The sequence below is a fragment of the Schistocerca serialis genome, chromosome 4 (genome assembly GCF_023864345.2).
Source record: "Schistocerca serialis cubense isolate TAMUIC-IGC-003099 chromosome 4, iqSchSeri2.2, whole genome shotgun sequence".
NCBI lineage: Eukaryota > Metazoa > Arthropoda > Insecta > Orthoptera > Acrididae > Schistocerca > Schistocerca serialis.
The window spans coordinates 702,826,619-702,853,466 of record NC_064641.1 but is presented as its reverse complement, the minus strand read 5'-3'; the positions used below and the strand labels follow the sequence as shown (position 1 = coordinate 702,853,466).

At 36.9% G+C, this 26,848-nt stretch overlaps 1 protein-coding gene across 1 annotated transcript in view; it reads left to right on the top strand.

Annotated features, from left to right (window-relative positions):
- The window catches only part of LOC126473215 (VPS35 endosomal protein-sorting factor-like), a 103,639-nt gene extending 85,587 nt beyond the window's left edge, over window positions 1–18,052 (top strand). The window contains exons 16-20 of the mRNA XM_050100126.1: window positions 5,886–6,025; window positions 12,083–12,248; window positions 16,498–16,631; window positions 17,527–17,658; window positions 17,760–18,052. Of these exons, the coding sequence (XP_049956083.1) occupies window positions 5,886–6,025; window positions 12,083–12,248; window positions 16,498–16,631; window positions 17,527–17,658; window positions 17,760–17,852 (665 nt within the window). The 3' untranslated portion in view covers window positions 17,853–18,052. The remainder of the gene's footprint in view (window positions 1–5,885; window positions 6,026–12,082; window positions 12,249–16,497; window positions 16,632–17,526; window positions 17,659–17,759) is intronic.
- Window positions 18,053–26,848: the final 8,796 nt, after the last annotated feature.

Here is a 26,848-nt window from a genome sequence, read left to right as displayed (position 1 = left end):
ATGTCTCGTCCGTTCTCTTCCAATTCTAGTGTACACACATCCTGTTCTATCCATCCCTCAATCTCATGTTCATCCCAAAATAATTCAATAAATATTTCCTTCACCCCAAATTCATTCCTTCCCTTTTCTAAACCTCTAGCAATTTTAAACTTCTTCCATTTCCACATATGCGGAACTAATGACCGTACTGTTCTACTGTACCATCGCCAACCAGCCCTGTTCTACTGTACCATCGCCAACCAGTCACACTAAAATCACACTACTACTTCATATACCAAATCATTTGAACTTCATTACACAAACTATCCCCATCCACACTATTTACTTCAGCCCTCTCTAAATTTTCTGTTAGTCTATCCACACATTTCGATGATTCACTACCCACAGCGTGCACAACTTTACTGTTTTTCCCCTCCAAAATATTGACACTTGCAGCTTCAACAAAATTATACATCAATTCACCGTTAAACACTTTATCTCCCTGATATAATACATCGATGCCTAAGCCATCATCACCATAAATATTCATCTCAGCAATCATATCTGCTGATGCACCATTTAAATCACTGTATAAATTCACATCAGAAACCTTACTGTCCTCCGTCAACAAATTAACTTTACGTGAATCGTACACAACTTTATCCTCCTCTGCTACCTCACACAAATCGCTGCTACTTTGTCGTACAATTTTTGGACTTCCAGACTTGCTACATTCCCCTGTGATTAGACAAAAATCAGCACACACTGCCATTTCTATGCACTTTTCATCCAGATTAACCCCCGATCCTACTTTACATACATTCTCATATTCATACTCTGACAAACGTTTTAGATCCATACATTCATTAATAAGTTTTGTTTCACCTTCATTCGTGACAAGAAACAGGTAGATTCCTTCCTCCAAAGTATCAATACCAGTAGCTTTTACATCATTACATAAATTACCATTACTCTGTTCCTGTAAACAGAAATCATCTACCTCTGCCGAAACATTTTTAATTTCAACTGCTGGTGAGACCAATGCTAAGCCTCCTTTAGTAACATTGCTACTACAACACCTTCCTTACTGCAATTGCTACTGTTTGCTAATCTTCAGAACTCTCCACACAATTTGCTTTCACAAAATTCATCTCCTCTTTAACTTCTTTTTGAACCACTGAATCTTTCCATTCATCACCATTCACACACTTATTCATTACACATCCATAACTTACATCACTCCCCACAGATTTATTTCCATTACTTTTACTTAAATCTCTCACAAATGTATGCTTCCGCCATTCGTGCCTGCTTTTATTCCTTTTTCCTCTTTAACATACTCCATATTACATATTTGTTGCCTTTCTCTAAACCTATCAACATTCCTACCATTACCATTATCTCCAGTCATTTTCATCGCCTGTTCAGGTCGCCATCCCTGGACCTGAGATGTGGCGAATATAAGTTTCCTGACCGGTTGTTACGCGATTTTCCTCATCAAATCTGCATTCTTTACTTGGGTTCCATTCACAGAAGTTATCACTCCCGTTCGTTCTCCGACCATTCTGCTCATTCTAGCTACTATCTCCCTGAGAATTCCTTTGATTTCTCTCAAGATTATTATTGTGGTGGTGATTATTTGGATTCCAATTTTGATAACTACCAACCAGTTTGCTCTCAGGTTTGAACTTCAAAGTCCTCTCTAATTTTTCTACAAATTCTAGAAATTTGTCCATGAAATCACATGGACTGTGGACAAGATCCCACTGCAAATTTTTAGGTAATCACCTTTTTAACATGGTGATTTCAGTTAAAATCCTTTTCAAACTCTTCCTACGATTCGCATGAACTACATTTCACATTTGCCCAAGACTGTGGGTCTCCCTCCAAATGCCGTTTAACGTATTTTATTTTCGCTTCGTCCGACATGCCTTGAACAAAAGCACCCCTACATGCAGCCAAGAAATTTACTGCGTGATATCTTCCATCATCTATGTAACATTTCACAGATACGGTATTTGCCCAAGGGATATTTATAAATGGCATGGCCTGTTGGGAGGCTAACGAATTTAAATCACTTTTTATCTGTTTTATTTGTTTTTTAACTACATTTTCACTAGTGATACTGGACTCTATTTTATCTTTAATTTTGCCCACTTCTTTCTCACCCTCACCTATAGGATTGGCAATGTCACTAATTGCTAAGCTTATATTGCTTTTATGAGCATCTTGCACCTTTATACAGTCACTTACCTTGCCTCCAAGTTCCGTCTGTATCTTATCCATTTTTTCCCCAAGATCTTTTTCCACTGATTTGATTTTAGATTTTACTATTACAACTTCATTTGTAATTTTCCCTATATCCCCTTGGACACATTTTAATTTATTATCAATTGCTTTTTCAAGGTTACCAATAGTTTTTTCAACTTCCTCTTTTATAGCGGAGCCTATTTCAGGTCGCATTGTACCTATATCAGGCCGAATTGTATCCGTAACTGTTTGCAACGTGCCCATATCTGTTCGCAATGTACCCATATCTGTTCAAATTGCACTGATGTTATTTGCCATTATATTCGTATTATTTACCAATCCGTGGATCATTTGCATTAGCTGAGACATCATATCTCCCCCACATTCATTCCCCTTCCTGGATTCCCACTAGTTACACGTCCGCACTCTGTTTTTGGACTAATGGGCTCACTTCCATTTTCAGAACTACACATATTAGGCGACTATTTTATATTCGCGAGATCTATAAATGGAGCTTGAACTTCAGAGTTAAACACTATCTCATTATTTGTGCAGGCACTTATCGGATCTGAGATGGTTCCCTCTGCCATGGTGATGCCATCAGTAGTAGTGGAAGTCGACATTGAAGACTGCCCTGGAGTACTCAAAGACACTTCCATCGTACTGCTGTTGAACTGCGTCTGCCACTAGAGAAGTCGCCTGGTGTAGCTGTAGTTGCTGCCGGTTACCGCGTGTTCCAGTTGTCTCCGATACCGCTGTCCGTTAAATGTGCTAACCGCTGCCGTTCCCTGCAGTCAACTTATTTAGTCTCTGAGCCCCCACGCAAATTGCCTTTAACGTAATAGATTAGAACCTCTATCGATAGCATGTGTTAGTTGTGAAAATTACTGCGTAATTTCACTATTTTCAGAAACCTACTTGTGGAAAAAAAAAATCTCACACTGCGTTTGGTGAGAGGTTCACACTACTGAAATCTCTACTGGTTTTGTAAAAGTTTTTACACTTCGCATAGTACACTGAATAACAGAGAGCAAAAGGAATTACCAATTTGTAGGACACAAATCCCGGACGAGAAACCTTCAGTTGTGGGCTTTCAAAAAAAAAATGTGGCCCTCAACTACTTACCCTCAGACTCAGAGTTGAAATATTGAAAGTTTTGGCTGGTTTCATTGTGTAGGGAGTGGGATACGTAGTTGCCACATTACATGCCAAGTAATGTTGAGTCTGCAGTATACAATATGAATATACACATGAATCGAATGGTCGAATGTTCCTATCGCTCAGCAAATGCGAATTTTGAAAGTAACATAGAAGTTAATAAATGAAAGATTTCAATTAAATAAAATTTGCGGGTCCTATTTTAATGACTTTAAATGATGAGTATCATAGCGGAAATACTTTTAAGTATGCCGTTTATGTCTGCACAACACTTATTGGTGTTGATGGCCAGAAATTTTAAATAAAATATAAGTTGAGTAACAGGGAAACAATAGATTCCTACTTCACATAATTAGCTGCGCCTTCTCTTCCAGCACTCCCCTGTCCCATGCAACCCGATGCTCCTCCCCCACTTCTGTCCAGTCTCTCTATTGACTTCAGTAGTCACCTACCGTAGTAACGAACGCTGTGAGTGGCTAGAGTGCTCCCGCCATGCCTCCAAGCCAACGCACACTCTCAGACATCTTGAAACACATACAAAATACTGTATTTACATTTAAATAACTTGAAATTAAATAAATATTCCTACAGCTGGACCATAAACATGCTTTAACACACATTATTAATTACATAAACACATCAAATCAAATAAACATAAGCAAAAGTAGGCCAGTAGCCTAATGTCTCTGTGCTTTCTAAAAAACAGTAAATATTTGACCAATTTCTTCATGAATAGTATATATCGGATATAAACAAAAGACATAGAGGAATAAATATATTTGTAAGCATGCTGCTACCATTTTTTCGTGTAATTGTGGAGTACTTGTGATCAGATGCGATCAATAGTAATTGGCCACTTTTACCTCCAATAACTCATGTACTATTCAAGTTACATGCCTGTAATTCATACCAATTTAGATTTACACTAATAACTAACTAAAGACACATTGATCGACAAAATCGGATGAACCATTTAGATTTTGAAAATTCATTGCTGGGTGTTACTTGTATAATTTACAGTCTGATACTAAACTTTAAACTAATAAAGATATTGAAAATCTAATTACACCATCAGAATCACCACACAAATAAGGGTAATATACATGTTTCTTTTTAAGGTATCATGACTCCTTTGGTTATTATTAATTTCTACATGAACTGTGAGATGTTTGCCATTATGGTTTCACAAAGTCAGCCCGGCATACAAATCTCCTTCATTGACACAAAATGCAGTCCTCGATGCAGCTTCAATATGGAATTCCCAGCCACGCGATCAGCCTGGACCATGCGCTGGGGCTACTGCTCTCGGTCCGGCTAACGTTCAGCATCACACAGTTGCTGACAAGCCCTGGCTTGCCGAGCAGCCCATGCGGCCATGCCAACTCCAAACTTAGAATATTTTCAGGGCGCCACAACTCACCCGTTACCTCACAAGTTGGAGTGATATTGGACCCCTGATACATCTAGATACGACTCTGACAGGTGACACATATGTTAGCATCCTGTCCTGTCTGATCACCTACACTCATTCATGTCCATTGTGCATTCCAATGGACTTGAGCAATTCCAGCAGGACAATGTGACAACCAACATGTCCAGAATTGCTACAGTGTTGCTCCAGGAACATCTTCTGAGTTTAAGCACTTCTCCTGGCCACCAAACTCCCCAGACATGAACATTATTTAGCACAGCTGGGATGCCTTACAACATCCTAATGCCACTTCTCGATGAGATGAAAAACAATGTACCAGAACTGAAGATCTTCTCTGCTCAGTTAGAGGCAAAAGATGGCCAGCCCTGCAAGGCTATGCAACATGGCTTGAAAAGTTGGAGACTATTTTTTATGTGAAAGGCTGTATTGAAGTGTTTGGACTCTGTGAAGAGCTAGTGAGGTCTCTCCAGAATAAAATTTTAATGCAGCCAGAGTGACATGTTCAGTAGACTTCCATAGATGTTCTAAAAGAGCTCTTGTGAATCTTAGGACAGCAGAAGCATTTGATATCCTGTTAGAGGAAGCCAAAAATTACTCTAAGAATCTAAATCTCAGACCCAAAGTTGGCCAAGAAAACTACAAGCGAGATTGAAACACACTGAAACATAAAGATTTAAGAAATGTGTTTGAAATTTATGATCTCTTTGTGAATGAGAGTGACTGGAGGAGGAAGAGGATCTAAAGTGATTATCCTACCTTGAAGAGACAATTGTTGTATCCTACTTAACAAATTATATTAATTTATAGTAATAGAAAAGTAATATTGTAATTTGTTATTTGCTATTATCTTTATTTTACTGACTTCAAGAACTCTCAGATTCCTTACTGTAATAATCCATTTGTGATGATAACGGAAGGTCTTTCGGGTGTCTTCATATAATAAATGTGTGGTGACAGGCTTACACTCAATTCTGGCGAAAACAATGCTGCTTAAATTACAGAAATTGTGTTTCAATGAGATTAGTACTTGTTATTTATTACATTCATTTTACTTCCTGATTTTCAGCTGATGCATGTTTCAAGGCAGCATTAAGTCTGATCCCTGAGTTACCAACCACAATGGAAGTGGATGGAAAGCTGAAGAGTTCAGAAGCATATCTTGTTTCCTATTTATGCCACTTTCTGTCAACATTATTGGTAGTGCCAGTAAGTACCAGTTGCTTTTATAGATACACCTACATCAGAATTCTCAAGTCAGACATTTTACATCATAATTTTATATTGATGCAGATAAAAATATAACATATGAACTGATTAAAGTTGTTTGGTTAGAATTATCCATGGGAAAAGTGCATTATTAGTTTAAGAAAAAGGAAGTTGTTTTTGTATCCAGTGTGGTGAAACACATTATTGATAATGAATAAAAAAAATTGATTTTTCTCAGCATAGAAACTAAATGTATAGTAATTATGAACTTTCACGTGTGTGTGTACTTTCCTCTGAAAGCAAACTGATTTTAGAAACATATTGTAAATCATTGTTAAAATACTGCAAATGAAGTAACTCAGGTTGTTGTTGTTGTGGTGGTGGTCATCCTCGTCGTCATCATCGTCATTGTTATCTTTATCAGTCTCGCCAGTCCAAAGACTGGTATGATGCACCTCTTCACACTAGATCATGCTCTTGATCTCTGCATAACAATGGAAATTTACATCCTCCTGAACCTCATTACTGTAATCAAGCCTCAATCTCCCCGCCACAGTCGGTATCATGATACTTCCCTCCATTAGCAAATAGATACTTCAGGATGTGTCTTGTCAATGTATCCTTTCTTTTTGTCATATTGTGCCATTTATTTTTTTCTCCCCAATTCATTTCACTGCCTCTTCAAGAGCTGTATAATCTTTAGCATTTTTCTGTAGCACAACATTTCAAAAGATTCTGTTCTCTTCATGTTTGTACTACTTATCATCTATGTTTCATTTATTTATAAGACTAAACCCCAAACAAACAGGTACAGAGCAACTTTTCAAACACTAAAATTTATATTTGACATTTCTCTTAGTAAGCAAACCTTTTCTGGCTATTGCTAGAGTGCATTTTGTTTCCTGTTTGTTTATACCAGGGTCAGTTACTTCGCTGCCCAAATAACAAAACCTGTCTATTACATTCAGCATCTCATTTCCTGATGTAATTCTGTCAGCATCACATGATGCAATTTGACTACACTACATTGAAGTTATTATGTTATGCAGCAATTCACCTTACACTGAAGAGGCAAAGAAACTGGTGCATCTGCCTAATATAGTGTAGAGCTGCTGCGAGCATGCAGAAGTGCCACAACACAATTTGGCAGGACTTGACTTATGTCTGAATTGACACCATGGAGGGAATTGACACCATGAATCATGCAGCACTGTCCATAAATACATTAGAGTACAAGGGGGTGGAGATATCTCTGAACAGCTCATTGCAAGGCATCCCAGATATGCTCAATAATGTTCATGTCTTGGGAGTTTGGTCGCCAGCGAAAGGGTTTAAACTCAGTAGAGTGTTCCTGGAGCCATTCTGTAGCAATTCTGCATGTGTGGGGTTTTGCATTCTCCTGCTGGAATTGCCTAAGTCTGTCGGAATGCACAATGGACATGAATGGACGCAGTCGATCAGACAGGATACTTGGAGCCTCCACCAGCTTGAACAGTCCCCTGCTGACATGCAGTGTCCATGGGCTCATGAGGCTGTCTCCATACCTGCACTTTCCATCCGCTTGATACAATTTGAAACGAGACTCGTCCAACCAGGCAACATGTTTCCAGTAATTAACAGTCCAATGTTGGTGTGGATTGGACCAGGTGAGGAGTAAAGCTTTGTGTCATGCGGTCACCCAGGGTACACGAGCGGGCCTTCGGCTCCAAAAGCACACATCAATGATGTTTCATTGAATGGTTCAAACACTTGCACTTGTTGATGGCTCGTCACTGAAATCTGCACATTTTTGCGGAATGGTTGCACTTCTGTCACGTTAAACAATTCTCTTCAGTCATCATTGGTCCTGTTCTTGCAGGATGTTATTACGGGCACAGTGATGTCGGAGATTTGAAGTTTTACTGTATTCCTGAAATTCATGGTACACGCATAAAATGGTTGTATGGGAAAAACTGTAATTTCATCACTGCCGTTGTAGCAGCAGTAACTGATCCAACAACTGCGCCAGACACTTGCAGTATTCTGCCTGTTTACGTATCTCTGTTTTTGAATATGCATGCCTATAGCAGTTTCTTTGGCACTTCAGTGTATAACATCTTTTCAAGAAACTGTCCATACCATTCAGCTTGTTTTTATTTAAGCCCTTTACCAGCTTTGATAGAATTATAATGGCATCAGCAAACCTAACAGTATTTACTCTACTGTTCAAGAGAATTGCATCACCAAGAAGAAGATATGTGATTAGAATGAAATTTATTCCACAATTTGGGAACATGACAATACACTAATTTGGAGTACAGAGCTGGATATGCACTCTGACAGTCAGAATTCAGTATGCTTTCACACGCAGCATTCAGAGCCTCCAGACGTCATAACTGGGAACCAGTGTTCATGGATATGGTGTTGGGAAACACACTGCCATGTGGTTTGTAGGAGCATCCATAAAGTGTCAACAGTTGTTGCAAGAGCTCCAGAACAACAAGTTGCTGAACGACCATATCCCAGATGTATTTGATGGATGACTTGTCAGACATGTGTGCAGGCCAGGGAGTCAGCTGAACACGTCATTCTTCAAAGAAGGTTTACAAATTCCTCACCTCTTGTGGCTAGGCTTTGTCCTGTTGAAATAGGGCATGTGGAACTGCCTGCAGGAGGAGCAGTGCCTGGGCCTCTAAGACATCTCATGATGGAATGGTTGCTGTTCAGATTCTCCTCAGTATGTAGGAAGTGTGCATTTACAAGGCCACAGAAGCCTGAGGTGGTGTTGATTTCTGGACAGTGGAAGTCAGTGCAATGTCATGTGTGCCGCCAGCACAGTCCTAAGCAGAATGTGTCAAGCCATCGATGCAGGTATGTCCACACCCACTGCAGCAGTCCAAAGTCGAGTCAATACCGTGGATGAGGCTTTTTTATCAGTTATGACGACACAGACTGCACCAACTGAGCTTGGCTTGGCCAAACGCTGTTGGGATACACAAAAGGGAGCACTGCTGGGCCTATGTACATGCCTCCTCACTGAAGTCTTAATCGCTTATTATAATTCCACTGTTGTACACATCTTCTGATTTTGGAGTGATTTAGACCATTATTTCTTGGTGGTGCAATTTTCACAAACAGTAGTGTATTTCTTCTCCTCAGAGGTTAACCATCTCCTTGGTTTTCTTTACTGCTTGTTGTGTGTATAGATTGCATAACATGCAGACTAGGCATCAACCCTGTCTTACATCCTTCTCAGCTAATGCCTCAGGCAATTTTTGTACTCAGGTATTTTTCATTAATTCTACACTAGACATATTTATATTTATAGGAAAGTAGGAAATGTGTGATATTATTGTTAAAACCTATATATGACACAGAATGCTTTGTACCCTTAAAAAATTAATTATTTGTTTTTAGTAACAAAAAGGAGGAAGAGAGAAAATGTAATGCAACCAAAATAAAGGTATACTTCAAGCATAAAATTTGTCAGCAGATGCAAGACCAGATAAACACTTTGTGAATCAAGTTTTTATGTAATTTTTGTAAACAGATGATACACGTTGAGAAGAAGCTGAAAAACTTTATAGCAGGCTGGTAATAGTCACCTGCAATGAATACATTTGACTTACAGAGTAGCTACCAGCTGACGCTGTGTGCACCAAAACATAGTGAGCAGCAGACTTGGCTTGACCAAGAAGTCTCGATAAGCAAGGGTGCATGAAGAGCCACAATGCCTATCATCACACAGAAACATAAATATACAACATATTTATGGAGAGATTGCTAGGAAAAGACCAACTTATTTTCACTATCTACACTGAGCAACAGCATTATCTCACTACCTCAAAATACATATTTTTATTTTTGTAGAATGTGTTGTAAATTGTCACTAAACCAAAAATAAGATATGTCATCACAAATTAGTTGCAAGTATTTATCAAAATACCCATCAAATATATTTCCAGATTTATTAGCAATTTGATAGTTGCAAACTCTCTTTCTGTTTAATCAATACAAAACTGTTTGATTGTTGTTGTAAAGTCATACAATTCAGTGACTGTAAAATGTAAACTTTCATGGCTGAAATTGTCACAATTAATAAAATATCCTGTAAACAGACGGATAGTGTCACTGTGGGAAGCCCCTTAAGCCCAGTTATAGCGAACTTCTTTGTGGAAAAATTCAAGGAGCAGCCAATGGAAACTGCAAATAAGAAACCGAATATTTGGTTCCGTTACTTGGTTGACACGATAGTTTTGTGGCAGCATGGCAGGGAGGAACTGGATTGTTCTCAAGATTCAGTTTACCAGGGAGGAGGAGGCAGGCAGAAGATTAAATTGTCTTTATGTGCTAGATTTCAAGAAAGAAGATGGTATCTTGGTCCACATAATTTACCAAAACGGCATGCACGCAGACCGTTACCTACACTGAGATTCTAACTACCACCCATGACAAAAGGAAGGCATCATAAAAATATCAGCGGATAGAGCAAGAAAAATCTATGAACCAGAGCTGCATGATGCAGAATTAAAATACCTCACCAATGCATTGATCAAGAATGTTTATTCGTTCACTGAGGTGAAAAGAGTATTAAGAGAAATCATTGCGATGCTCAAGCGCCAGTGAAATCAAAAGCTTTCCTGCCATTCATTAAGGAAGTGACTGACTGCATAGGAAGAATCTTAAAAAAGCGTGACATTGTGGTAATTTACACACCCACTCGGAAGAATCAGGATTACCTAAAATCGGCCAAGGATGCTCGCCAAGTGGTGGAAAAATCTGGAATTTATAGGATTCCGGGTAGTTTTCAGGAGGTGTGCATGGGTACTACAAAAAGAACTGTCACAAATGACTCAAAGAGCACAAGGGCAATTGCAGAAGAGGGGAGACTGACAGGTCAGCTGTTGCGGAACATGCTTTACAGCCGTGAGACCACCACATTCATTCTGATAGAATTCAAATACTAGCAGCCACAAATGGATACCACAGAAGGCTATTCAGAGTGGCCATAGACATTGTGAAACACCTCAGGAATTTCAATAGGCAGGAGGAGGGCGTGAAATTGAATGAAATTTGGATTCTGGTGCTGAAGATGATGTGTACCAGTCTTCCACCATGGAGTGGTGACAATCGACAACAGCCAATTTCGCTTGCTTATCAAAACATGTGACATCATGCCAGTGTGTGGGAGCTCATGGAAGTGGAATTTTGCTGTAGTCATAGCGAGCCAGGGGAACTGGACATTCAACAAAGCTGTGGTCCCCCTTGAAAATGTCCTCCGCAGATGGGGATGAAATGTCGGTTTTTAAAGTGAAATCTCTTTGACCACAGCGTAATAGCCTGGAATATTTTATTAATTGTGAATTGAATGACTTTTGAGTGCTGTTTGGCAAATTCAATAGCCATTAGTCCATGCATAATTATAAAACAGTTTAAAAATTTCATAGCAATACATTGAGCTCCAATACTAAAAGAGAATCATGACAATGAAGTCTAGTTTTATTGTGTTACTGTGCGGGTGAAATGATATCTTTTAATTTCTGAAATTAGCCAAACTGTGCTCTAATTTCTTCAGTGATGCACTTCATACACTTCACAATGGACTGAAACAAAAGTGAATTTGATATAATGAGAATAGTTCTGCACGAATTCTTTTTTCCCCCTATTTTAACTTTACAGTATATGCTGTGCATCAGAGTGAGTGTTCCGACATACCCCAAACTTTGAGTCTGACAATTTTGCAGTCCTTGAGTGCGTCAGTTGGTAGAGTGTTGCCCACAAAAGTCAAAGGTCTGAGTCCAAATCATAGTGGGTTTATCATTTCAACTCTGCAGGGAAGTTTCATTTCTTCAGTTGTAGTTTCAGTTTGAGGGTCATCTGAAATATCTGAATATTGATACTGAGCTCTAAAACTATACAGCTAATAGACACTTTTACAAACGAATGAAAAGTATATAATTTATGGTTATAAATATCAATTTTTATGTTTCAAGATCAACCAGTCCTTTCCTTCAACTTTGCTGCGGATTGCAATCCATGGCAGAAATTAAATAGCACTTTTCCATGATTTTTGTGCAGGATAATCCAGAGCAAGGGGTTCTTTATTTGGCGAGAGGTCTGATGAATGTTCTACAGCATTATACATGGGAAGCAAACAGCAGTGCACGGTGTACTGTCTACCTGCATGTACTGGACATGCTGTCAGCTGCAGCACAAGAATGTTACCCATATCACATTGAGAAAGGTGACTATTTTTTTTAACTGTTATGATTCTGTCACTGTTACACTTTTCATGTTAACCGTGACATTTATAGTTATCACCATTTAACATAATTTATTTAAAATGGATTGAGCTCAGTTGTCAACAGAAATTACAAGATAAATCTGTTTCTCGCACAGTCCAAGAGCAAAATTACAGCAAGAGACAGAACTACTTTTCTCCACACTTCCTCAGTGAAATTGATGATTTTAAAATTTCTGGGTTTGCAGCTGAGTTAATGCTTTCATTTTTCTTTCCACAATATTTTGATAATGTGTCCAAATAGCAGGCAACAACTCTAGGCTCAATACTTACTGGACATAACAGGGGAAAGTTCTCAAACCATCATGGAAAGAAAAATGGCTACATTGACTTGGTTACAAAAATCCAGAAGATGACAGTCTTGGTGAAAATCTGCATGATTGAAAATAATGGCTGTGAAAGTATGTGCTGTAAGATGACTGTCTATTTGACAGCACTATGCAAAAACAAACAGTATGTGTTGAGTAGTAGGAACAAATGTCACTCATCATAAATGAAGAGAAAAAAATAGAAATTCTGAAGGAGCCAAATGTCATTCTGTTATTCATGACCAAGGGAAAGAATTCTGTTAATATCATGGTGCCATCAAAATAAGTAACAAAGGGGAAGAAAACATAGGTTCAAAGTTAAAGTTAATATGAACATCATAAATTCAGGAAACTATTAAAAATGTTACAAATTCTTTGATGAAAAATGTAAATCTAGGACAAATCCAAAATAAAAAAGAAAAGCAGTATCTTTTATAGTAGTTCTAAGTTTTAGATGGAATACAAATAGTGATTGAGAGACAAACCAATACATACTTTTCAGGCAAAGTAGTGGCACATAAGCGTGTGAAAAATAATGGTTATGACATGCATAGGCTTTCAGGCATTCATTATTTTTCAGATCTTGAGATTCATACAAAAATACACATGTACATAAATCTACATGTTAAGATTTTCCTGCTTTTCATGTGAACTATAACAAAACAAATGAGGCACAAAAATTTAATCCTTGCATGATATTAAAAGCAGTGGATGAAAGGAGATATGTAACATTGAAAGGTCTGATAAAAACAGACAAATTATGCTCAGAGGTAACCAGAGGATTATGTGGCAGGCAGTAAATGATATGCATCCTTATTCCCAGATGACAAGAGAACAAACAGACTCTTCAGTGAACTATCCTGTTTCCATCATCACCGTTGTTAAATGAATTCACAGTACATCTACATACATACTCCACAATTCACCATAGGATGCGTGGCGGAGGGTAACTCGTACCACAACTAGCATCTTCTCTCCCTGTTCCACTTCCAAACAGAACGAGGGAAAAATGACTGCCTATATGCCTCTGTACGAGCCCTAATCTCTCTTGTCTTATCTTTGTGGTCTTTCCGCGAAATATAAGTTGGCAGCTGTGTAATTTTACTGCAGTCAGCCTCAAATGCTGGTTCTCTAAATTTCCTCAGTAGCAATTCATGAAAAGAACGCCTCCTTTCCTCCAGAGACTCCCACCCGAGTTCCTGAAGCATTTCCGTAACACTCGCGTGATGACCAAACCTACCAGTAACAAATCTAGTAGCCCGCCTCTGATGTCCTCCCTCATTCCAACCTCAGTATTCAAGAATAGGTCGTACTAGTGTTTTATAAGCGGTCTCCTTCATAGATGAACCACATCTTCCCAAAATTCTACCAATGAACCGAAGACAACTATCCACCTTCCCCACAACTGCCATTACCCCAAATATTTAATCGACATGACTGCGTCAAGCGCTACACTACTAATGGAGTATTCAAACATTACAGGGTTCTTTTTCCTATTCATCTGCATTAATTTATATTTATATATATTTAGAGTTAGCTGCCATTCTTTACACCAATCACAAATCCTGTCCAAGTCATTTTGTATCCTACAGTCACGCAACAAAGACACCTTCCCGTACACCACAGCATCATCAGCAAACAGTCGCACATTGCTATCCACCCTATCCAAAAGATCATTTATGTAGATAGAAAACAACAGCAGACCTACCACACTTCCCTGGGGCACTCCAGATGATACCCTCACCTCCAATGAACACTCACCATCGAGGACAACGTACTGGGTTCTATTACACGTACTGGATTCTGCATTCATAGTTGCCCAACATAAGCACTTAATAATGCTGACACCTGAAATCGTATGCCAGTGTGTGAGATATGAATAGACATGGACTGGTATGGTGTGTTGTCCAGCAGTTTAATTGTACTTCTGCCAAAGTAAGGACAAGCAATAAATCCATATATAGAGACACCCTGACAAATTTCAAGTGGTATAGTTTACTGTTGAGCATCATCCCACTTAGAGGCCAACTTCTTGATATGATGTACATTTCCAACATCCTTCTACCATGTTACAAGTTAGTGCAGTCATTTATCTCTTATAGTTCTTGCCCAATTTCATGGTACTGTGTTCCAACTAGGCAAACCACAAACTAATACAACTGCTGTTTTGAGGGTATGCTGCATCAAGGACATCATCACACAACATGCAACATCTTTTTTCAATGTATGTGATAAAATTGGGTTGTGTACTAAAAAATAAACCTCCACTGTGAAGTGCTGGAACAGGTAGTACTGTCTGTTTTCTACAATTTTCTTTTAATACACTCGTGTTCATGGTCAAAAAAGAGAACATGGCACTATTAGAAATGGTACTGAGAACAGTTCCATGTTTGATGAAAGCAGAAAATAAATTTTCGCTGAATTGAGAAGTTACTGTCAGTTTCAGAGCCACATATCCATGTCCACTGTATGTCGTGATTCAAGTCACCTGGCAGAAATTGATGGAGAATGTTGTCAAACACCTGCATATATATATACAATAAAAATCAAAAATCTCGTCCAAATGTGCTATATGAGATGAAACTGAATTTTTCATCAGTAAATGAAGGAAACCATTCTGCCACAATAATGCATGAAGGGCGGAGAGCAGCAAGTTGTTGTAACACAGTCTATGATGGTTGAATCCTATGAGCTATCTGTTTGCAGTATGATGTGCAAGTGTGTGGTTCAACTAAATATTCCTCACATCACATTGACCTTGCCTTTCAAGCAACATTCAAACTGCACGCCATTCTCCTGACCTTACACTACCCCATTTCTCATGAAAGTATTTTCTAGATCTAGTATATCTGAAACTGGAATCATAAATTTTGGAGCACACATGCAATTTCTGTAGGTGCATTATTCATGAAATAGCCTAATTGAAACATCTTCTATTCCAGTGTTAATATTTTCATTCCAGTGACTAATAAAATAATCAGGGCAGTACTGTTTGAAAATGAATGAATGGGATGCTCATATCACTGAAATTGTCTGATAAGATGAGCTGAAATTCTAGAATATAAAAGATATAGCTTATAGTATTTAATATGAGCTTGTTCATTTGCTCCTTATGTTTTCTTAGTCTTATTACTCCACAAGACCATGGATTATATGTGATGAAGATTGTGGCCACATTTTGCTCATTGTCTCTACTGTTACCTGTTTGTGACATTTATGTAATGCAGTCAGAATGATAGTATCTGCTGTTAGGATGCTCTTGTATGTGCAGTCTCTGAATCATCTACAACATGTACTCCATTTTATTGTGTTAAATAGTTTCAGTATTGTTTACAATGGGACAAATGAGGAATATCAAATATTAACCACTTTCACAAAACTTTATGTAATGGTGTGCAGTCTACAACATGATAATTAATTTTTTATAAATAATTTATATCTACTTGGCATCATCATTTTTCTCGAAAGAGTCACGATGTATAGAGCTTGGTTTGACTAATCAGTGATACAAAAAGTATAAATCCATTCATAATGTTCCAGTTTTGAAAAGAGAAAAATTAATTCCTAATGTCTGTTGTGTATATCAGTGTTCAAACAGAAAGGGCAGCATTTACGCACCTCTTTAAATGCAACTTATCTCTCATATGAGATGTATACTAAAATTTTCAGAATTTGCAAAAAAGTTGATGAAATTAAAGATAAACTATATTATTAATTATAAAAAATGCAGCTGATAATTCTGTACCCTATAGATAAGAAAAAGACCAAGAAAAAATCTGTTTAAAACTATAATACTAATTACTTTTTATTTATATATCTCCTTGCTTAGTTACAGTGTTTCACAGATAGGTTACATACACACTAATGTAAAAAATTTGTTCCAGTGGTATCTAATGACACCCTGTATGGCTCTGATCCAAAATTTATAGCAGAAATCAATAAGACCTGCTCAGCTCTCATAGATGAAATTCTTAATCACCTGAAATTTCTTGGTGCCAATGAGCAGTACAAAAAACAGGTAAATATATTTGGAATAACATATAAAACAACTATAATCTCAAATGTTGATGATGAAAGTGCTCTCTGACACAAGTTTATTGCAATAACTGGCATTGTGAATTGTGGTATTGCTGTATATTCTAATACTGTGTGGCTTGATGGCTTAGTGGGTAAGAAGCAGAATATTAATCCAAAAGTATTTGGTTCAAGCATATTTTTCCATTTCACTTTTTTCACATATGCAATGATTTTTTGCTGCGAAAAATGCCAAGTTGAACTTTGGCTCATGGTCCATGGTAAACAGTGTGTTCCCGTTTTACTGAATGGAATTGTCACTCCATAGGTATGAAGAAATCATGGGCATACTACTTCAAATTGATCCATGCCTAGTAGAGCACTGCAATATTCAAAAAACCTTTACATTGAGGATAACGTTACTTACTGGTTACAGTTTGTGACTGCCTTATTCCCTCATCAAATTGTTATTGATTTTGAAGCAAAAATTTAACTTCAGATAGCTACAGATTTTTGCAACTAGATGCTAAGCAGTGCTGATGATGTCCTCACTGAAAGTAAGCATATTAATTTACCCAAAGTGACTTTTGAAACCAATAATCACTTTAATGCGAAAATGTTTATGTCATTATGTTGCTGTTTTTGTTGTTAAGCCAAAGTTATGACATATCTATACAGTGGCATGTGATCTGCATGAATATAGTCTGGATTCGTAGTCACAGCTTTCGTCCAGTATATAGCAATACTAGAATCTGACAGTTTGTCGAGATTGTTAGCACATTTTCTAGTGGTATATTATGTTTTATTTCTTGCTTTAGAAAAGAATAGTATAATAGATGTGTTTGACATCTGTCTGGTAATGTTGACACTTTGCAGAGATACTTAAATTTCTGTTCCAGTCTTCCTTGGCTCTCGATTTATTCACAAGAATTATTATTAGAGGAAATTTATCAGAGCCCAGCATCACAGCATTGGCATTGAACCTTTGGAATCTAGCTCACAGGCATGGTCAAGCAGATGTTAAATTGGCAGTAAGTTCTTATCTCAGTGAAATATAATTTCTGCATTCAAGAAACTTAAAGAGGTGTTCTTAACATTGCCTGTAATACTTCCGTGTTTATTTGCTTTTCAGGCCAGGACCATAGAATACATCAAAAGAAAGTCACAGCAAGCTGAAGGAAATGCCTATTCTGAGCTCATGACAAAATTACCTATGAAAGTATAGAATGTAAAAAGATCTGCAACCCTTAAAAAACTTTTCTCCTGTCTTCTTGCTTACAAAGACTGCATGTTATGGAACTGCTGTGATAAATGTATAAGCTGCTGAATCAATGTATATTTAAATATAAATGTATTTCTCAGAATGTAATATCATTATTTGTAATACTGTTATTTGTTTGGATATTAAAACTGGAAAAAAGATAACTTGTTTTGCCTTTCTTCTCACTTTACTGATGTGAGTTTGGCCTCACTGTATTAATCAAAAGAAAACAAGTAACACATGTATTCATCCATTATGCATATGGACAACCTATTGCCAGAAGAGCAGAACTGCTGAAAAATTAATATCTGTATCACGAACTGTCAAAAATGCACTTAATTTTCAACCTGGTCATCTTTTGTCACTGAACAAGTCCAGAATTAATTAATTTTTGTTACACTACATTGATCTGTTTGCTAGAAAACTATAGTAGGTTGTTTTCCCTTAAGAAACCAATTACACCCGATACACTAAATGTATAGCACAGCCTTTACTAGAGTGAATTTAGGAAACAAATAAACATGTAAAAATATAATGTGATAGATAACTAAAAAACCTGCAACTCTTCCACATCTAGTTAGAACTCTACGAACCTAATGGCTGTTCTAGCATGTGCATCGAGTCTTTCCATAAGCAATGGAAATTTTCACTGTATGATTTTGGGGACTGTTCTGCTCTACTGGAATGCCTACATCACTGGTTGTCTCTTCAAGTTTGAAGACTGGGTTGGCTTCCTGGAGGATACCAGCGGCTGTGAAATGGGAAATTCCCCTGAGTGACACACAGAGTAAGCTTCTGCAGTTCACGTTGTAATCTACTTGCTCCTTCCTACTTGCAGCTGTTATCCACATTAGTCTTTTATGAAGAGTTGAGAGGAATGAAGATTACAATAAACTTTCTAGTTTACTTATCTTTTCACATAGAGTTGGCTCCAGTGCTTCTTGTCCAGGGGTCTGATTCTAGAAGCTGAAATTCTCACATTTTAGGTCCTCGTGGTTTGAACATTGGTGTTGCAGAATTTTTGTTGTTACATTAATATATTTTGTCACATTTAAGTATATCATACATTCTTTTGATTTTTCACATTAACAAAGCTGTATAATTTTTCTTGACAAATGAATTTCTATTAGTTTCAATTATTATTTCATAAATGAATACCGAAATAAACATAATAAACAGTACTAGATAGTGTAATTAATAACAGAAATTTTAAGTGTGCCAAATAATTCGTAATTTCAAATGTTTCTAAAAAAAATTATTTTAACTGTACATTCAGAACTAGTTATTGTTCATAACACCCAAAATAAAGTAATTCCCCTTCATGAATTTTAGCTTGAAAAATAACATACTGTGTGGTTTGAACATTGGTGTTGCACAATTTTTGTTGTTACATTAATATATTTTGTCACATTTAAGTATATCATACATTCTTTTGATTTTTCACATTAACAAAGCTGTATAATTTTTCTTGACAAATGAATTTCTATTAGTTTCAATTATTATTTCATAAATGAATACCGAAATAAACATAATAAACGGTACTAGATAGTGTCATTAATAACAGAAATTTTAAGTGTGCCAAATAATTCGTAATTTCAAATGTTTCTAAAAAAAATTATTTTAACTGTACATTCAGAACTAGTTATTGTTCATAACACCCAAAATAAAGTAATTCCCCTTCATGAATTTTAGCTTGAAAAATAACATACTGTGTATAAAATTATATGAAAGTTTTCAGAAAAGCAGTTGAGATAATATTGACCTGTCCAAAATTTGAAAAATAATACTGGTATTGACAAATATTGTTGAGGAAAAGTAGCGCTAGAGGAGGATGACCCATTACAACGTCCACTGGCACATGTGGTCCTGGAGCTGCAGGAGCCTGTGGAGATGGCTCAGTCCTGCTGGCAGATTTTGTTTTAACAGTATCTGGCACCATTATGTTACCTTCTACCTTCTATGATGATTCCTCAGACACCAGCCCCCTAAATTCCGATGACTTAAGTCTACTCTTGAACTTCCTGGATTTTGATGGTATATAATCATTCTAATTGCAGATCTCTTGTTTAACAATCTGGCAACTACATTCCATACTTCTGTTTTTATCACTATTTCTTCCATGTTAGTATTAGGTGTTATTGCATTTGTATTTGTATCCTAATTACAGTTCGGACTCTGCAGCATAATGTGATCTATGGTTCCCTCATGACCACAATGACAAATGTTTGTTTGCGATTTTGAATTCTTCTTAAGTGATTGGGATATGGGCCATGCCCTGTTAAAAAGTCCGTCTCTTACCAGGGTTGATGTGTTTCAGTTGTAGTCTATCCTTCACGTTTGGAAGTGTTCCGTGAACTCTACACCTCACAATGAGTTCCATTCACATTACCACTTCTGCATCTTCCAGTTCCACAAGCCTGGTGCCCACTCCACTTCCAGTCATACAAAAGATCTTCTCCAGTTTTCCCACTTTCAACCCATTCCTGTTGACTGCACAGTATATGGGATAGTTATGTACACAGGCTTAATTCCCTTTATAACCAACAGTGCTTCAACAGGCGTCATCTGAAGGCACCAGTCAGCCAAAGAAGACTTGTCTTGTGTTAGGATGCTTCTGTAACATTGGTAACAGAGCTGCTGTGCGCATACATTTAAAGCAAAGCCTACTATTGCCGAGAAAATTGCACTATGGTAGGTTCTCACAGCAAGCAATGGAAGTTCGTAATGAGCTGTGCTCATAAGCACTAATTTGCACACAATGTGTTGTACTCTTTGTGTGACCTTTGTTAGACACACCATAAAACTTTTTTCATCCAGTAGCACTCTCAGATATCCGGTTGTGTCACTACAGCAAATTGAAATGCCCTCCAATCTTATTGTGGGATTTCTAATAGATGACAGATTTTCCTACAGTAGTCCGTATGTTGTGTTATGGTCAGTGATAGTCTGTTTATTGATAGCACACCATGCCTGCATCTCAGAGAGTATACAATTTGCTGTCTTCTCAAGTTTGGCCATAGAACTTTCAGATGCTACTGCTAAATCGTTATCACCATATGCCACCATATCATCTATGTCTTCATCATTTTTGAGTTGTTGCAGGAGAGGCTCAATTGTTAAAATCCCAAAATATGGAGCCACAAACCAACCCCCTTTTTGTAATTTTCTTCAGTATGTTGGTCTACCCTGGAGTCCTTTGGCAAAAGCATGTGGGAGGACACAGAGCCCAACGGAAGTTCTTATATGTACGGCAGGTTTGTGCAAGGAATGGAAGGAGATTTTGTGTGTGTGTGTGTGTGTGTGTGTGTGTGTGTGTGTGTGTGTGTGTGTGTGAAAACAAAGGCTGCCACAACAGCAAACAGAAAGATCCCCTTTTCTCGATCTTAGTAGAAAAGATGTTGGCCTATTGCTGATTAAAGATGTGCAGTCATTATATTACTGTCACTTTTCTTCATTTTTTTCTCTTTTCTTATTTTTAGATGTAACCTTTCAGTTTCATGTATTGAGCAGTTAATTTATTTCAAATCCTTTTGTTGTGTGCCAGCAATTACCAACTTTCTCAGTTTTCTACTTCTTTAGGCCTACCTCCTTACAAGACTGCATTCTTAGTTGTCCTATACCTTCCTGCTGTGTATGTTGTTATTTGAAATATTGCGACTTCTACATGCTCTTTAATCTCAATGTCATTCAGCAGCTGTTTACAATAATATTTGAATACATCAACTTGCGTCCTAAATCTGCTTTTTATGTTCACAGTTTTCTTATATTCTCACTCCCACCTCACATTTCTCTCATACATGTTGTCCTGCTCAGCTGTGTCTTTATCTCTAATTCTTTTGACTGGAGACATTGTCTGTATTTGTCAAATCACCACTTTTCAATATTACATTGTGTAAATGATCATGTTATTAAAGTTGTGAGAGCTTTTTACTGTTCTAGTTCTTAAATTAATTGTGTGAAACATGTACTTCATCATTTCTCAGATGTATGCTAACTGACACCTATATTCTTATGAATTCTAATTTTTGGATGTTGTGTTACAGCAGTGTACTGTTCACTGATGTCAAATAATAATAATAATTATTATTATTATTTCTTTACTTTCTCAGACGTTAAGTCTGGTTAAAAATGGAAAGTGACGCGGACCTTGGTCAAGCGTCACTTCCTTTTAACTGTACGGTATATGTTATATTGCATTTAGGAACTTTCGGGTAATTGAACATGTATCAATAATTACAGATTTCTGTAGTTGTATATATAAGTTTGGATGTAGCTGTATTGCATTGATGTACTGGTGGATATTGTGTGGTATGACTCCTGTAGTTGATAGTATAATTGGTATAATGTCAACTTTATCCTGATGCCACATGTCCTTGACTTCCTCAGCCAGTTGGATGTATTTTTCAATTTTTTCTCCTGTTTTCTTTTGTATATTTGTTGTATTAGGTATGAATATTTCGATTAGTTGTGTTAATTTCTTCTTTTTATTGGTGAGTATGATGTCAGGTTTGTTATGTGGTGGTGTTTTATCTGTTATAATGGTTCTGTTCCAGTATAATTTGTATTCATCATTCTCTGGTGCATACTTGTATGTGGGAACGTGTTGTTCTATAAGTTTATGTTGTAAGGCAAGCTGTTGATGTATTATTTTTGCTACATTGTCATGTCTTCTGGGGTATTCTGTATTTGCTAGTATTGTACATCCGCTTGTGATGTGATCTACTGTTTCTATTTGTTGTTTGCAAAGTCTGCATTTATCTGTTGTGGTATTGGGATCTTTAATAATATGCTTGCTGTAATATCTGGTGTTCCTTGTTTGATCCTGTATTGCAATCATGAATTATTATTATTATTATTATTATTATTATTACAGGAAAAGATTGTATGTATTTATGGTAATTGCACAAGTAACCGCGATTCACAAGAAAGGTGATAAATCTAAAATTGAAAACTACCGCCCCATCCTAATCTTACCTGCATTTTCTAAGGTAGTTGAGAAAGTTATTTATACTAGACTAATGACATTCCTGAGTCAACACAATTTAATATTTGAAAATCAGAATGGCTTTATGAAAAACAAGTCAACATCAGTAGCAGCAGCACAATTAATAGACAAAATAATAATGGCCATAGAGAACAAGGAGTATGTAACTGAAGTGTTCCTTGATCTAGAAAAAGCTTTTGTGTCAACATCACCATATTACTTGACAAGCTGTGGAACCTGGGTATCAGAGGAACTGGCTATGAGCTAATTAAATCGTATATGAGCAATAGAAAACAATTTGTCTTGCTTAAAACAAACAATGGGTCTTACAAATCTAAAATTACTGATATCAGATATGGAGTGCCTCAATGTTCTGTCTTGGGACCCCTTCTTTTCTTGATTTATGTTAATGATATACAGTATTGTTCTCCTAACTGTACAAAAATATTGTATGCAGATGACACATCAATAGTGTGCAAACACAAAGACTATGAGTGTCTGGAGGTACAGTGCAACAGTGTAACTAATGAAATAGTCAAGTATTTTAATGAAAGCCATCTAAATGTAAGTGCTTCAAAGACTGCAATGGTGGAATTTAACACAAGGAAACAAATAGAATTTGACATGAATAAAATTATCCATAGGAAATGACATTGTAAAAAAGGAAAAATGGACAAAGTTCTTGGGAATTACAATCCAGGACAGCTTCAAATGGGACATGCATATTGATTCCTTAGCATATAAGCTGTCGAAGAATGTGTTTGCTATAAATACGATTAGCAAATATTGTAAGGACATGTGTGTACTAAAAACTGCTTATCATGCCCTATTCTCATCAAACTTAAACTATGCTGTAGAAATATAGGGTGCAACAACACAAGCCAACCTAAGTACATTATTAATACCACAGAAAAAAGTTATCAGAATTATTTGTGGTGCCAAACCTTGAGAATCATGTCGGAATCTGTTCCCAAAATTAGGTGTGCTTACCATTATAGGTGTATACATATTGAAAGTTATATTGCTTGTGAAAACAATAAATCCAAATTTCAACTGTGACCTGCACCAGTATGATACAAGGCAAAAGTTCAGATACCATGTAAATAGCCACAGAACAGCTTTATATGAAAAAATGCACTTCATGCTGGGCTGAAGCTAGCCAATGCCCTACCAAAAAGTCTCACAACCCTTCCTACTAACAAATTAAAAGATCAGCTAAAAAGAATTCTAAGTGAAAACTCTTTTTATTCCCTAGACAAGTATTATATCTGTATGAAAAGTGCTTAATAAGTATGTCAAGCTCATAGTTTTAAGTACCCTACAACTAATATGATGTTGATAAAAACAATATTTGTAATATCGTGATTGTATACTACCAAATGTAAAATCCACCAAAATTTAAAATTTATTAATACAAACAAATCTTTAGTTTGTAATTTATAAACTGACGTATTCAGAAGAATAATCTGTATGATGTCCTGAAACTGTATTATTTCTAGGGATTGTATTTGATTATTCGATGTTGAATAAATATTATTATTATTACTATTATTATTAAAATCAAACAGATTTTTGGCATGTTAAAAGTGGAGGTTATATTATTTTAGGAGCAAGAGGGGACTAAAGGAGACAGGCAGTAACAAACTGACCCCTCCTCCCACACAGAACTGAACCCTGTATCTGCACCGGACCAAAGTAGTCAAGTTTAGCAACTGTGTCATATTCTGTTTGAAAGATAGTTAAATCTGACTAACTGCTTTCACCTATACTTAAGTTGTTGAGTAATCTCCTTAATTTGCTAAAACTGTGTTCACACGATTCTAAAGTCACTTGCACTGTCATAAATATCCCCAAAGCTATTTTGATGTTTGGATAAGCATCTCTTATCCCATACTTTTGGGGGGGAGGTGGGGAACTACTTCAGAATATCCGAACTGGAAGCTGCGTCAGTGATCTTCATCAGCTTTTTCACGTGCTACCACCATAATAGTTGCATCTTGCATGTCCTCAGTGCTTTTGCACTCGCTCGTCGACCGTGGCAATCCTACTACAAGAATTTCATTGTGGAACATGAGAAAGCAGTGTAGAAGGCAGCTACTTTAAGTTGGTTGATGCCCCGTTGGTAGAAGTCAGTAAAAGAGGGAAGGCTTCAGCCAGAAGTCATTTCTTTTTGACTGTAGTCAACATTAGTTAGCTGAGTGTACTGTGTGGGGCAGATTACTTGTTGTACTTCATTGTATTTTGTACAGTTTCTTTTCCTTGTAATAAGTGTATGTAATTGCTGCTGTTAGGATATTTATTAAACCTGTCAATACATAAGATGACTTTAGTTTCATTTACGAATAACATTTAAGCGATTTTTTACTTCTGTGTGTACTTCTCAAACATTAACATTTTTTCACTTCTGTGTCTGAATTCCGCTTCTGCGGAAGCATGAAGCAGTTAACGGAGCCAGCACTGCGTGGGCGAGACATTGTCTCCAACCCCCTCCCCCCGCACAGATCCTCACTCTAGGGTGTTCTATGTTGGGGCCAGGCTTGCTTCTTCCACTTCCCCCTCCCCCTTCTGAAATCGGCCAACTTACAGTTACCACAGTGAACCAAGCACTCTGTTGCTACATTAATCATGTTACCAGTGCATATTACTAAATGCCTAACAGCCATCTATATAAAAGCTACCAGGGGCAACAAAAATTTGATTTTCTGTATTTCATATGACTATTGGACATGTTTAAAAATTGAAAATACTGTCTTAATCTACTCACTAAGAAGTACACCCATACATTAAAGGTTTAATACAATAAGTCAAGTCAGAAACTGTGTACACTGTATGTCTTGAGCCAACGTAACTCACAGTGTGCAAATTACCCAGGCTATATTCATCCAATATTTGAAAATGAGAGCAGTTGGCCATTTTCAGCATACTTTTCACACACATAAAATTTCAAACGTTTTCTAATTTTTTTTCTGGCTTACAGCCCCCCTCCCCCCTCATGCAGTAGAATGTCACCATTAGGCACGACATTTTAATTTATTACTTCTTTACTACTACCTGTACCTCTATTCACAACACATTTTACAGACGGTAATCACGTTCACCACCTAATGTACCTGCAAAATTATATCATTGTAGAGCATACATTCATGAGGTATGATGTCATCAACTTCGAGATGTGTCAAAAACTAGCTTTTCTTTAAGGGGCTCCGGAACGCCCTATACTTGCAATGTTAAAATAACGCTTATAAATTACATCTTTCCTCACAAAGTATTTGAGGTAGGAAGTTGAATTTTTTACAGATTATTTATTGGAATATGGGCTACAACTTAACACAGGGATTTTACAAAATTTTAGTTCAGTTATTAAAGATGATTTCTTTTTCAATTGTAATGAAAATTCACAACATTTTTTGCAATTTTTTATTTATATATTCAAAAATATACAGTTTTTTTTGGAAAAAGGCTGTGTTAAATTATGCAGAAGGTACTGTGTAACATTTACTGAAAGTTTGAAACAAATATGTTTCGAAGATCCTTAGAAAACATGTAATTAGTATGAGAAAATAAAAGTTTTGGGAATCGAGCGACAAAGATTGGATTAACTTTTTAGTGCATTCCAGGTCCATAGGATGGATTATCTTCATCCTCTGCAAACTCCTCCTCCAGCTTCCTCTTGTTCCTCCTCCTGTTTACTCTTGCTTGTATTTCTAGACTCTTTACAGCCCCGTCTGCAGCCCGAAGGCGTTCCTTATCTAAAGCAAGCATCGCTCGTACCATGTTAGAACCTATCTTCATTCCCATATTTCTAAATACCTTGCACCTTACTGTTCCAAAAGGTGGTCATGTATGAACACTTATCACATTTCAGTTGTATTTCACTAGCAAGTCCTACGTGCTTCATTATGGAGAGTTCCAGACCAACTTCACTACAATGAATACATCTTACACAGTTTGAAAAAATTCCTTTGAGAACCGACAT